The sequence below is a fragment of the Gopherus flavomarginatus genome, chromosome 1 (assembly GCF_025201925.1).
Source record: "Gopherus flavomarginatus isolate rGopFla2 chromosome 1, rGopFla2.mat.asm, whole genome shotgun sequence".
NCBI classification, from domain to species: Eukaryota; Metazoa; Chordata; order Testudines; family Testudinidae; genus Gopherus; species Gopherus flavomarginatus.
In genome coordinates this window covers 139,320,010-139,332,261 of record NC_066617.1, presented here as the reverse complement: position 1 = coordinate 139,332,261, position 12,252 = coordinate 139,320,010, and the positions used below count along the sequence as shown (strand labels likewise).

The 12,252-nt window shown below is 42.2% G+C and overlaps 1 protein-coding gene across 3 annotated transcripts in view; it reads right to left on the bottom strand.

Annotated features, from left to right (window-relative positions):
- VWF (von Willebrand factor) overlaps positions 1-12,252 on the bottom strand; it is a 250,196-nt gene that overhangs the window by 131,914 nt on the left and 106,030 nt on the right. For all 3 annotated transcript variants that reach the window (XM_050965078.1, XM_050965096.1, XM_050965087.1), the window contains exons 20-21: positions 6,875-7,013; positions 5,019-5,153 (exon numbers count right to left, since the gene is read on the bottom strand). In XM_050965078.1, coding sequence (XP_050821035.1) covers positions 5,019-5,153; positions 6,875-7,013 — 274 coding nt within the window. The remainder of the gene's footprint in view (positions 1-5,018; positions 5,154-6,874; positions 7,014-12,252) is intronic.

Sequence of the window (12,252 nt, the reverse complement as noted above, 5' to 3'; positions counted from 1 at the left end):
CATACCAAGTGTAGCCATACCCTCATGTAAAAAGACAGCCCCACCACCAGCAGGTCTCTGGATTCTTTTTTTTATCAATTAACTTTTCCGTCACTAACACTTCCCCCTGCCCTCTCTTGCCAGTTTTCTATGCTTGGGACCTCTTTCTGGCTGCATTTGGTTACAATGTCACAGCCTCCAGCTGCTAATGAGGTGAGAGATTAATTTAAAATGTTTCCTTTCATACTATATTTCCTTTTTAGTGGCAACCTTAACAGGATTATTAGCCACATGTCATTAGGAAGGTCTGGAATGGCTGTTTATTTAAATACTGCTAGGGTGTTAATTCAAAATGTTGAATTAGGGGAGAGGGCATGAGTCCTTCAAAAGGGTACAAACAGGACTCAGTGCAGAGATCGGCAACCTTTGGCATGCAGCCTGCCAGGGTAAGCCCCTGGGTGGACCTGGCCAGTTTGTTTACCTGCCGCATCCGCAGGTTCAGCCGACCATGGCTCCCACTGGCCACAATTCATCGCTCCAGGCCAATGGGGGATGCAGGAAGCGGTGCAGGCCGAGGGATGTGCATGGCTCCCCACAGCCCCCATTGGCCTGGATTGGCGAACCGTGGCCAGTGAGAGCTGCAATCAGCTGAACCTGCGGATGCAGCAGGTAAACAAACTGGCCCAGCCCGCCAGGGTGCTTACCCTAGTGGGCCGCATGCCAAAGGTTGCTGATCCCCATCTTAGTGTTAGAGAGGAGAAGGAGTACAGCAACCCTAAGAGCAAAAGGTGAGCTCCCCATCCTCTCACCAGCTTGGGTAAGCACTGCTTCCCCAGGGCTCCAATTCCTTGGCTGGTGCAGTGAGAGGTCCCCATTCTGTTTCAATCTACTTCAACCATGAGCTATAAGAAAGGAGCACTCATCCTCAGACCAACCCTGCAACCATTACGGATCTCCTGAGCAGGGCCTTCAACATCCTCCAGGGAGGCATCATATAAAACAAACTAGTTCAGTCACATTCAACTTTAAAATAGAGGGTTAGAAGAAGAAATTAAAAAGGGGGAGGGGAGAGAAAGAGGAACCTAGTCACGAAGACCCTAAAGCTGAAAGCAAGGACACTGAAATCCTTAAAGTCAGCAAGGAGGCCACTTAGGCATCCCATAAAACAGGCTCACAAGGTCCTAAGCAAAATAGGAAACAAGATGACAAGAAAAATGAATAAATATGGTTAAATGGCAAGATGCAAGGATCCCTTCAAAGACAGAAATCCAGCCCAACTGAAGCCAATTAAAAGAATGCTGCACCAAGATCAAGGTGAAAAGGTCATGGACAAAGTTTCTCAGTGCCAGAGGCCATTTGAGGAGGTGGCTACCATACCTCAAATTCTTATGCATTTGATGTTGGTGATTTCTTTTCCTATTGACATTTCCCATGCTCTTCTGCATGCTTCTCCTTGAGTTAGATTTTTATTCACTCAGATGACCCTTTCTGGATTGCTCTTCCCAGTCTTTTTTCTGCTTTCTCAAACATGTAAGCTCATGAAGATGGAGTTGCACAGTGTTTTTCTTTGTAAACATTGGAAATTTGAGATGGTTTGAGTTTTAAATCCTCTCTATATTGTTGCTTTGTTTAGAGACCCTCTTCCAAAGTGGCTGAGCCGATACGGCTAACCCTGCGGGTGCAAGGGGCCCCAGCCACAGAGTCCCTATACCAGGGATGAGTTGAAATACTCACGCAATGTTAGATGGTTCTGCACAAGCACTGCAGAGTTTTGCTGCTTGGTGCTCACCAAGAGCTCTGTGGTAGTGTTACCATGGAACCTTTGAGTAACGGATTTCTCCCTTTCTACTGCTGTCCTTGATAGATTCCTACTCACTCAGTTTAACATGAATCCTCCATCTACTATTCCCCTTGCATTCCCACACACCTTTTTGGACACATAACTTCTTGCCCACATCCTACAGGTCCAAACCTCCCAGCTGCTGTGGCATAGAAATGTGAGGCAGTTAGGAGTTAAGAGTAGAATAATATTACACATTGAATCTGGAGCCTTGAATACAGTCTAGTGACTTCACAGAGCACCTCAGATTGCTGGAACTGGCTCTCTTTTAAAAGAGGACTGGCCAATTGGTGTTATTCCAGTCAAATCCCCAACTAAAAATTATTAGCAGCATTGCCTGAGGAAAAATACAGAGTCCATTTTACTGGGGTGGAGTGGACTCGGCATGTAGGGAATTGAAAGGAACTCACTACTGACCCAGTATGCTGAGAACCTCCTGAAAGGTCTCGAGTACCTGCAGTTCTCATTGATTTCACAATGAGTGGTGAGCTTTCACCACTACCTCACAGGGGGCACTCATTATTAAGAGCTCAAGGTAACGGGCTACACAACAAAAGCCATTTGCAAAGCAACACCACCTATATTGACCTTACAGACATATTAATACCACCCCCTACTTATACACAAATAGATGGCACTCTACAGAGATTAGATATCTACATATATACAGATGCTACTACTTTTATTGTATAGAATTCTCATAACAAACATTGTGTAATATTGGCCCTATCCCAGCTCTCTGAGGTTTAATGCAATATTTATATGGATGCATAGCTAGAAGGGTCAATCCATTTGTGGAGTATAAGGAGGACAGAATTTTCCCGAAAGGAATCCTTTCATTCAAAATCTGCCTAGTGTTTGTTCTACTTCTGTTTTCTCTTTGCCAGCCCACTACAATTTGGACCTGGATCAGCCAATCTTCCTCCCGCCCCTCTTTTAAGGAAATGGAGATTCCCCATCTCCTTTACTGCTCTGCACATTGTTTTTTTCTGCTCACGTTTGGGTATTTTCTCTTCTAAATAATCACAAAATCAGTCTGTGTTTGTATTTCAAAATTTACACAAGGACCAGAACTGGTCAAAATAGAATTGGAATGTTAACCTCAGTCACAGATTTATTATGTTGATGGAGGCTCCTTGCCCAAACCATGAAGTAGTAAACTTCTGACCCTGAGAAGTGGCAGATATTAATTGTTTCAGAAGAGGAATATAAATGACCTCATGCAGCATTTTAACACCTGCTGGGATAGTCACACCCAGGTACCTTGCATAGTTCATGGACCACTTCAAACTAGAAGCTGCCTTCAAAATAACATCTTCAAACATTTGATGCAGCATGGAAACATTTTGGCATTTGCTAAATACAAACTTTCAGTTTTCTATTTCTTTTAAATTGAAGCTAATTATAGTAATATATATATATATATTTATATATAAATAAAAAATTGTCAAAATCAAAATGAAACATTTCAATTGACCCAAACTGAATTTTGGGGTTCTCAACATTGTGATTTTAATTTTAATTTTTAATTTCCAGATTCATGACAGGAAAATGTTTTGATATCTACAAATTTTCATGAGACAGGAAAAAAACATTTCTTGCCCAGCTGAGACTGAAAGTTTAGTCAGTGTGGTGTGGGTAATCTGCAATGCAGATGAAATACTTACGGGGGCAGATTTTCAAAAGAATGGAGTACCTTCTCTTTGCTCACACAAGTTGCTGTTGGATGCTTAGCTCTTTTGAAAAATCTAGCCATGTATTTAGGTGCCTAAATGGAAGGTAAGCTTTTTTTAAAAAAAATCTGGTGCTGATTGTCATTACTCAGCCCTCTTGCAAATTCTGGCCCATGTGGCTGACCCTATGCCAAAAACAGCTTGTTACTTGTGCACACCCAAGGGACTGCTTTGGGAGCTGAAATGTCCTGTGTACAATCACCCCAAGCAATCCTTGTGTCTGAGTGGACCATACACAGGTGTGATCAAGAAAGGTTATGGGTTGTGTACTCAGTGCTTTGATGTAAGCCACTCCCAATAACCTGGAACATAACAGTTTGCAGGTTTAAACCAAGTGAAAAGCTGGTTCAATTTTGTGCGTTAAACCCAAAACAAGACAAATTTTGTGTGGTTTCATGTTTCTCTCTGAACATTTTTGCAAAGATCTACTCCAGATTCCAGGACAAAGTACAGTACTTCAGAAGTTTGGGTAATTGTAACTCTATAACTCACTGGAGATCTGTAATGTATGAACACAGAGACATTCCTGGCTGTTACAACGCCCAAGGCAAATAGCTGAAACCTGCCCTCTGGAAAGGTTATATCCTGTCATGGAGTGGGGTGGAAGGTGGGAACGGTTCCTGGTCATTTTTTGACAGTGTGTACGGAAGGAGGAGGAAGAGGAATCCAGTCATCTGGATTTCCCATCTGACATTTGTTTTAGCATGGGGAAGGAAGCTGACATTTGCATCAGCTCCTGCAACATGCCTGGTCCTTCAAATGACTAAATTAAACCACAGTTTTACTAGGTAAGGGACAGACATTTATTGCAATAGCTATGCTTGAAATAGATTTATACCTTAAAGTATGTAGAAAGACAAGAGAGCTACAGTCTGGTACTGCCCGACTCAAAAAAAAGAGAAAGCAAACAAAGTAAAATGAAGTGATCTCCCTGCCATTTCTCTGTGCCATTCACAGCTTTCTGTTTAATGGAATGTAGCTCCTCCAAATGAAGATTCCATGAGGAGGGCCCAGGCTGCATAGAGCATTTTCCAATAAGACACTCAAAAGAAGCAAAAGCAGCAGCACTCCATTTAACAGCCCTGGCAAAGGACTGAAGGGCAACAGCAAAATACCTTTAATTAGATGGCCCATGATGGCTAGTTACAGAACTCCATCTAAAATTTGCTTTATAACTGCTACCTCCTGCAAGGCAGGACTTGCAGAGATTCATTACAGCAAAGCAAAGAAACACAATTAGCCCCACAAGTGGAATTGTATCATATACTCCCAAACAATTCATCACAATTATCTGATGTAGGATTTACATTCCCCACACGCTGTGTCACTGGCATGTTCATCTTATTACACAACTCTTCAAATATCAAAGCACAGTAGAAGGTTAATCCCCCCATGTTACAACCCGTCCTAAAATACTGGCAGACCCTTTGTAGAGGAAGAGGGAAGAGAAGCAGAGGAGTACATACATTTCCATTGAACAGCTCTATCTCCCCATTGTCAAACAGAATGGTAAGCCTTTTAGTGCACTTCTCTCCAGTTAATCCACATCCGTCATTTGAAATGAGAACCCGAAAGGTTCCAGACTCATCCTCACAATAATCCTATTAAAGGGAAACAAATGCAACAGGTCATTAACAACAGGGACATTTTAAACATACCGAAAAACACTTGGGGAAAATGCAAGTCTGAAAAGCTGAACTCTTACAGGCACTGTGGGGCTGCTCAGACATTTGTCAGCATGCTAGTTTCTCCACTACTCATACATTTTGTCCTGACCATATGGGGAGACAAAGAGACATTTGGCCAGCATGCAACATTTGTACAGATACTTTGCAAAGACCCTTTAACTATAAGGATTTCTGCGGCAATGTAAACTGTGCTACCTCAGGGATATACAATGGGTGCAGTGTTTATCAGTTTTATGTACACAAATGAGGGCAAGATTTCACAATTCATATAATGAAATAAAATGAAGTCACATCTGGGTTATGAAGTGGTTTTTTATTTCTGTAAATACAAGAAACATAGAATCATAGACTATTAGGGTTGGAAGGGACCTCAGGAGGTCATCTAGTCCAACCCCCTGCTCCAAGCAGGACCAATCCCCAGATTTTTACCCCAGTTCCCTTAATGGCCCCCTCAGGGATTGAACTCACAACCCAACATGATGTAGGGTTTCAAACATAATGCTTGGACACTGATGATTGGGGTTCTAATTTTTATGTCTGCCACAGGCTTGCTTTGTGGTCTCAGACAAGATATTTCTTTTCTTCATTTCTCCATCTGTACAATTAGAATAAAAACACCAACCTACTTCACATGGAGGTGCACGGCTTAATTCTGTAATATTTGTATACACTGAGATTCATGGAGGGATGCTACTATGGAAATGCAAAGTATGTTATCTTTTAAGAATGGATCTATTCAATATTTGGCCAGATTTTCATATATTGCCCTCTGCTTTTGCAGTCACATATTTACACCCACAGTTATTTGCATGTGTGGCTGCAATCTTCAGCCCACTTAGATATCTAAGAGTTACGTGGCACCTTTAGACTAACTAACGTATTGGAGCATGAGCTTTCGTGGGTGAATACCCACTTTGTCGCCCACGAAAGCTCATGCTCCAGTAGGTTTGTTAATCTATAAGGTGCGACAGAACTCTTTGCCACTTTTACAGATCCAGACTAACACGGCTACCCCTCTGATACTTAAGAGATATCTAAGTCGCTGATTTGTAGGAGTAATGAGAGATTTAGACGTGTGTGTTTACACACACACACACACACACACACACACACAGAGACACACACACACACACACACACACACACACACACACACACAGAGACACACACACACAGAGAACCCCCAGAAAATAAGTTGTTTGAGATCAGCTTGACACAAACTGGTGAATTGAAAGTGTGAATGAATTAAGTTTAAATTCTAGAGGCATTGCGATTGAGTGCAGTTAATTGAGAGAATGCCAGTCTTGTAGAGACCCTGCAATTCACTTTGTGGGATATCAGCAAAGGGAGGTGGGGTATCAGAGAAGGGGCTTTTGGAGAAAGAAGCCTCCCAGAAACAGATAGTGGGTATTCACTAGTAGGCATGAAGTTGTCAGTGCTCCTATTTTTTCCAAGACATCTCACCACTGCTGAGTCCTGTGCACCTCTGTTATATATCCAGCCTAGCAAAGAAGGATGTTTTACAGTAACTCATTTAAATGTTGGATTTTTTTCTTTGTTTATGGCTTACAAACTTAAAGTATTTTTTTAACCTGACATGTCATTCTAACAATGAACAATAGCTTTAATTCTTACCTGAACCAACACATATTGACAGTCACCTGGAAACATATATTTCAGTCCATCAAATGTCAAGTAATGGGCTGTACCAATAACTGAGCAGGTGGCATCACATACATTATCTGTGCAGTCCCACTTTCGACCACGACACACACTGCAAGAGAGAGAACAGAAGACCGACAGCTCTTACTGTTTGTTATTTATACAGTGCCAAATGCGTGCCAGATACTATTTGCAAAGATGAGTCTCTTGCCTTAAAGATCATAAAACCCAAAGAAACAATACACTGAGACAAAGAAAACTGGAAGAGAAGTAGCAGCAAGTAGAGTGACAGAGCATTCATTGTGATTTATATACTTATTAGCGCACAGTATCTCTTATTCATAGCTGGCATATATTGGCCAGAATTTTCACAAGTCACCAGTGATTTTGAATGCTCAACTTGAGGAACCTTAAAGGGGCAGATTTTTCAGAGTGGGATGTTCAGCAATTTCTGAACATCAGAACCCTTTGAGGTGCTTCAGGTTGGGAATCAAAAAGCATTAACCACTTGTGAAAATTTTGGCCAACAAGACTTCACAGATTCATTGATTTTAAGACCCAAAGGGACCATTAGTTCATCTAATCTGACTTCCAGTATATCACAGGCCATGGAATTTACCTTGTTACCCACTCTACTAAGTCTAATAACTTTTGTTTGGCTAAAGCATATCTTCCAGAAAAGCATTCACCCTTCTGACTCCTCTGCTCAACTCCACTTTTATACTAATTCTGGTCATTTTATGAACAGTGAATGACAATGAATTACATGGTAATTTAGGGACATGGGCAGATTTCTGTAGGCAAACTGATGGATAGTGGGGGAGGAAAGATTAGCTTTAGTTTTAAGTGGGGAAGGATGATACTGTACTTCAGTTTCATTTTCTTTATTATTACCCCTCTTTAGGGCTAGTATAAAGCAAGGGCTCTAAGACCTGTGCACATAGATGCTGACTCCGTGGGTGCTCTGGGGCTGGAGCACCCACAGGGAAAAGTTAATGGATGCTCTGCACCCACTGGCAGCCAAGCTTCCCTCACCCCCCACCCCACTTCCTCCTTTTCCCCTGAGCACGCCGCGTCCCCACTCCTCCACCTACCTCTCAGCGCTTCCCGGCCACCCGCCGCCAAACAGCTGTTTGACAGCATTAGCACATTACAGGAGGGAGGGGGAGGAGCTGGAATGTGGTGCACCCAGGGGAAAAGGTGGGGCTGGGGATTTGAGAAAGGAGTTGGGATATTGGCTGGGAGAGGGCAGAGTTGGGGCAGGGACTTTGGGGAAGAGGTTGGAATGGGGGTGAGGAAGAGGTGGGAAGAGGCGGGGCCTCATTTAAGAGGTGGAGTGGGGGCGGTGCTTGGGGAAGAGAGGGAATTGAGCACCCATGGGAAAGAGGGGAAGTCGGCGCCTATGCCTGTGCACCACAAAAGGCTAATGCCCTGGTCATCTACGAATAGGACTTACCTTCTGCGCTCATCTGAGTTTGAACCAGAGCAAGGAATCAAAAACTAAGGCTTCTGCAGAACTTTAATATCCTCAACAAAGAAAGTTGATTTTAGGTATGTAGTACAAAAACCACAGAAAGATGTAATTTCAATAAATTTAAGGCAGACCTCTCCCCCATACCCAAAACTGATATCAAGAGATCAGATCGATCATATATATAAACCACTATGGCAGGGATCACCAGGTGGTCTTTCTTTCAAATTATTTTTCTTAGTGTTCAAGCAAGTGTTCAGTCTTGAGTAGACATGCTGTGGTGATGATGCTAGTTTTTGGGCTACACAAGGCTCTGTGTAAAGGCAGTAGCCTTTAGGAAGGAAGCTGTACTAGCAACAGAAGAGTTTGCTCTTTGCTTTGGTCCCTGATTAGTCAATTCTTGAGGCAGAGTTGCTTTCTGGGACCTGGACAGTAATGCCAGGTTAGGATTCCCTGCATACTGCTTGATCATCTCTGTCCCAGGACTGGTATAAATGTGTAAAAACAACAAGTTACACTTACAATATAATCATTAGGCAACACTGTCTCTCATGTGTGCAACAAGCCCAATGGAGGAGTATTCTGAACCAGAGCAATAAAGAGAAGCACGCGTAATCTAGAGCCCAGATCACGTTTTATCTCAACAAGTTGGGGTAAAGTAGAAATTAGTTAAGTGGGGAATAATCACAAGTAAATCAGAAATAGTTGTTTCAGCAGGAACTACTACCTAGGCGTATACCATAAACTACTGTAAACTATTACTGTTCTATACTATTATCTCAATTAAACTCACTTTATAGGTAACAATTTATATTATGAACTAACAGAGTTTGGTATTAGAAAATACAATGCACTAGAACATAAAACCCACTGTTATATGTTCCCTTTTCATTTTCTCAGTTTTCAGCCCCATAAGACCAAAGTTTGGAGGAAAAGTTGTTAGGATCTTTAATTACATCTTGAGCGATCCTCTTGCGCAGTCTTTGTTGACTATTTTAAGTCCCAGCTCAGATAAAGACATGTATTCCTTAATGTGATGTGTCAGCTCCTTGATTGAACAATTTTCACCTGTTCCTTTCTGGCTTCCAGTCCCTTGCTCTCTGACAATTTCTCTATTCCTGTCACTTCACACCTTGTATACTTTAAAATGATGTCTGAATATTTTATTTTACAGTCCTTGCCATTTTCTTACTTTCACTACCGCTCACTCTCTTTATTTCTTAAGTCTATTTCTCTTTAATTACAGTTTATCTTTTATTACAGCTTATTTCCTTCTCATTTCATTCTTGCTTTACTTTTCTCACAGTTTTCTAACAATGTTTTTTTCTAATAATTCCTTAGATTGCTTCAGAGACGCGTTAGTTATTTTTCCTCTTGTTTAACTGTTCTGTATTTAACTTTTCCTCTCATATCACAGCCGCAGGTTTGTAATTGCAGTGTAGCCCTGCCCTCTCTCCCCCAATGCTGGGCAGTCTCCCTCTAGGCTCCATCAGCCACTTCAACCTTGCCTGTTTGGGCTGCTTGCAGCAGTGCTCCCACGGAGAAGCTGCTGCCTGCTTCCCCTCACTTTCCCCACCCCACAAAAAACTGTCCCCAGTGTAATAGAATGCTAAATTGTATTATATGCTCAGCCACTAGGTGGTGCTGTGTATAAAATACCTTATTTAAACCAACCTCAGCCATACCTGGCAAAGCATTAAAGGCTCTTAGGATGCCCACATTTGGGGTGCATAGGCAACCTCTGTGACCAGTCCATAGCAGCTATAGAAGTACATTACACCAGGCTCAAGCTCACCCTGTTTCAACTGCCCAGGAAACTTTGGAGATCTCCAGGCTGCCCCTGCCCCAAGAGCAGCTATTTTGGGCTCCCCTTGTTTCCAATCAAAATGAACAAACCAACTAACCTTCTAAACACCATGAGGCTGCTTCTGAGCAGCCAACTTGCACTGCCCCCTTGCTTTTTTGACCCAACAGACTCCAATACAGGTTGGGCACATAATAATTTTGTATGAGTCTGCTGACAGAAAATTAAATTTAAACACTTCACAGCCAATAAATCTTACAGTAGCCGAATTTACCTAGGAATGACGACTTGGCTAAGGCTTGCATAGCCAAGTGGGGGGAAAGTTTTACATTTTCTCTAAGTCTATAATGCTATTATTTGCTCCCTTCCTATGGTCCCAATCCAGAGCCCACTGAAGTTAATGAGATTTTCCATCGACTTCAGTGGGCTTTGGAGCAGGCCCTAAATTACTGCCATTCTCTGAGATAGTCAAAGCACCAGTGGGTTCCTCAGGGCCTTTCCCTGTCCTGAAGAGTTACAATCTTCCAGTCAGTGAATGAAAACAATACCTTTCAACTTATGTGACTGATCTCAATCAGCCGACAATTTAGGTTTCAAATACTGTGTATCGAATATTCTCATTGACCTGTTTGAGATCAATCCAGAGTTCAAAAATCAAAACAAAACACTTTGGAAAATCATTTGTCTAGTAAAGTCTAACAGATACATTTGCAAAAATCATCATCTGCTCCTGGACAGTCTGAGAGCAAGAAAACAAATTGGAATATTTCAAGTAAATTAATTTGCTGCAGATTACTTGCCCAAATCTAGTGATATCCAGCAAAGTGAAAAGAAGGTGGTGTTATTCCTCCAGGCATAAATTTACATGTGATTTACTCAGGATCAGACTCCTGGCCTACCAATTGACTCATCTAGCTCTCTGTGAGCTATGTTTGACCTTTGTTCTCATTGTGTCTGAACTCCACAATGAGAGGAAACCTACGAGGGGTTGAGAGTAGGCCTTACTCCCCTGCATGGCTGTTTTAGACCCAGAAACAGTGCAACCTGATTAAATTACTGCATAATTCTAACAATGCCATACTGGAAAGAGCGACTGAGCAAATAGAAAGTCTATTACCACTGTGCCCCCTACGCAGCATTCCCCAAACTGTGGTAGGTGTACCCCAGTGGCAAATGAGCTTGATGATCCATCAGACCACTTCACAACAAATTTTTTAAGGAGGTGGTACGTGAACCAATTAATTTTGGGATCCACTACAGGATCCTTTATGAAAATAAATAGATATGGGGAAAAATCCTATGCTGCACCGCCTATGTTTTGCACCTTCCCAATCCCAAACTCTTGCAAGGGCTGGACAGGGCCCCCAATGTAACTGAGATACCCCTGGAGACCTATCTAAGTTACAACAGCCTCCCAAGGCTGCCCTATAGGCCATAGTACTGCCTGGAATCACTGCAGCCCTACTGCAGGCATGGCCCCTATATTGTGGTTTACAAGTGAATCCTCTGAAGAACAGCCTGTAGCTATCTGCCTCCATACCCATCCTTGGGGAGTCCTCTCGCAGGTGGATATGGGACTTTTAGTGCCACTTTACACCACTCAGGCCTTTTTACCTGTCGTAAATAGGCCAGAGTGAGAGTAAGAATCTCACTCATTACCTTTAAAACAATGCATCAGTATGGATAAGTTATCCCTTCAGTTACAGACTGCATGTAGAAATATGTGCTCTCCTGAACTTCCTTATTACAAGAAGAGGGCTGGGCAGAGTGTGCTGGAATATTTCATAATGCTGTTAGTGTCTGATTGTGGATATCCTGTTCTGCTCAGCATATCCTTTTACAAAAACACTTTTATTATCCTCCCAAGACCATTATATGTTAAATATGAAGCATAATGTGACTGGCCCTTCTTTCATTTGTGATAGTGTCCCTTTTTCCTCATAGGAAGCCAAAATAGTAGTAGATTTAATATCCAACTGATGCCAGAGGACATGTGTTTACTCTTTTTACTCTAGTGACCAAGTTTGCGGACCAAGAAACCAGGCCTGTAATTCAGTCTGCCAACGGTTTCTGTTC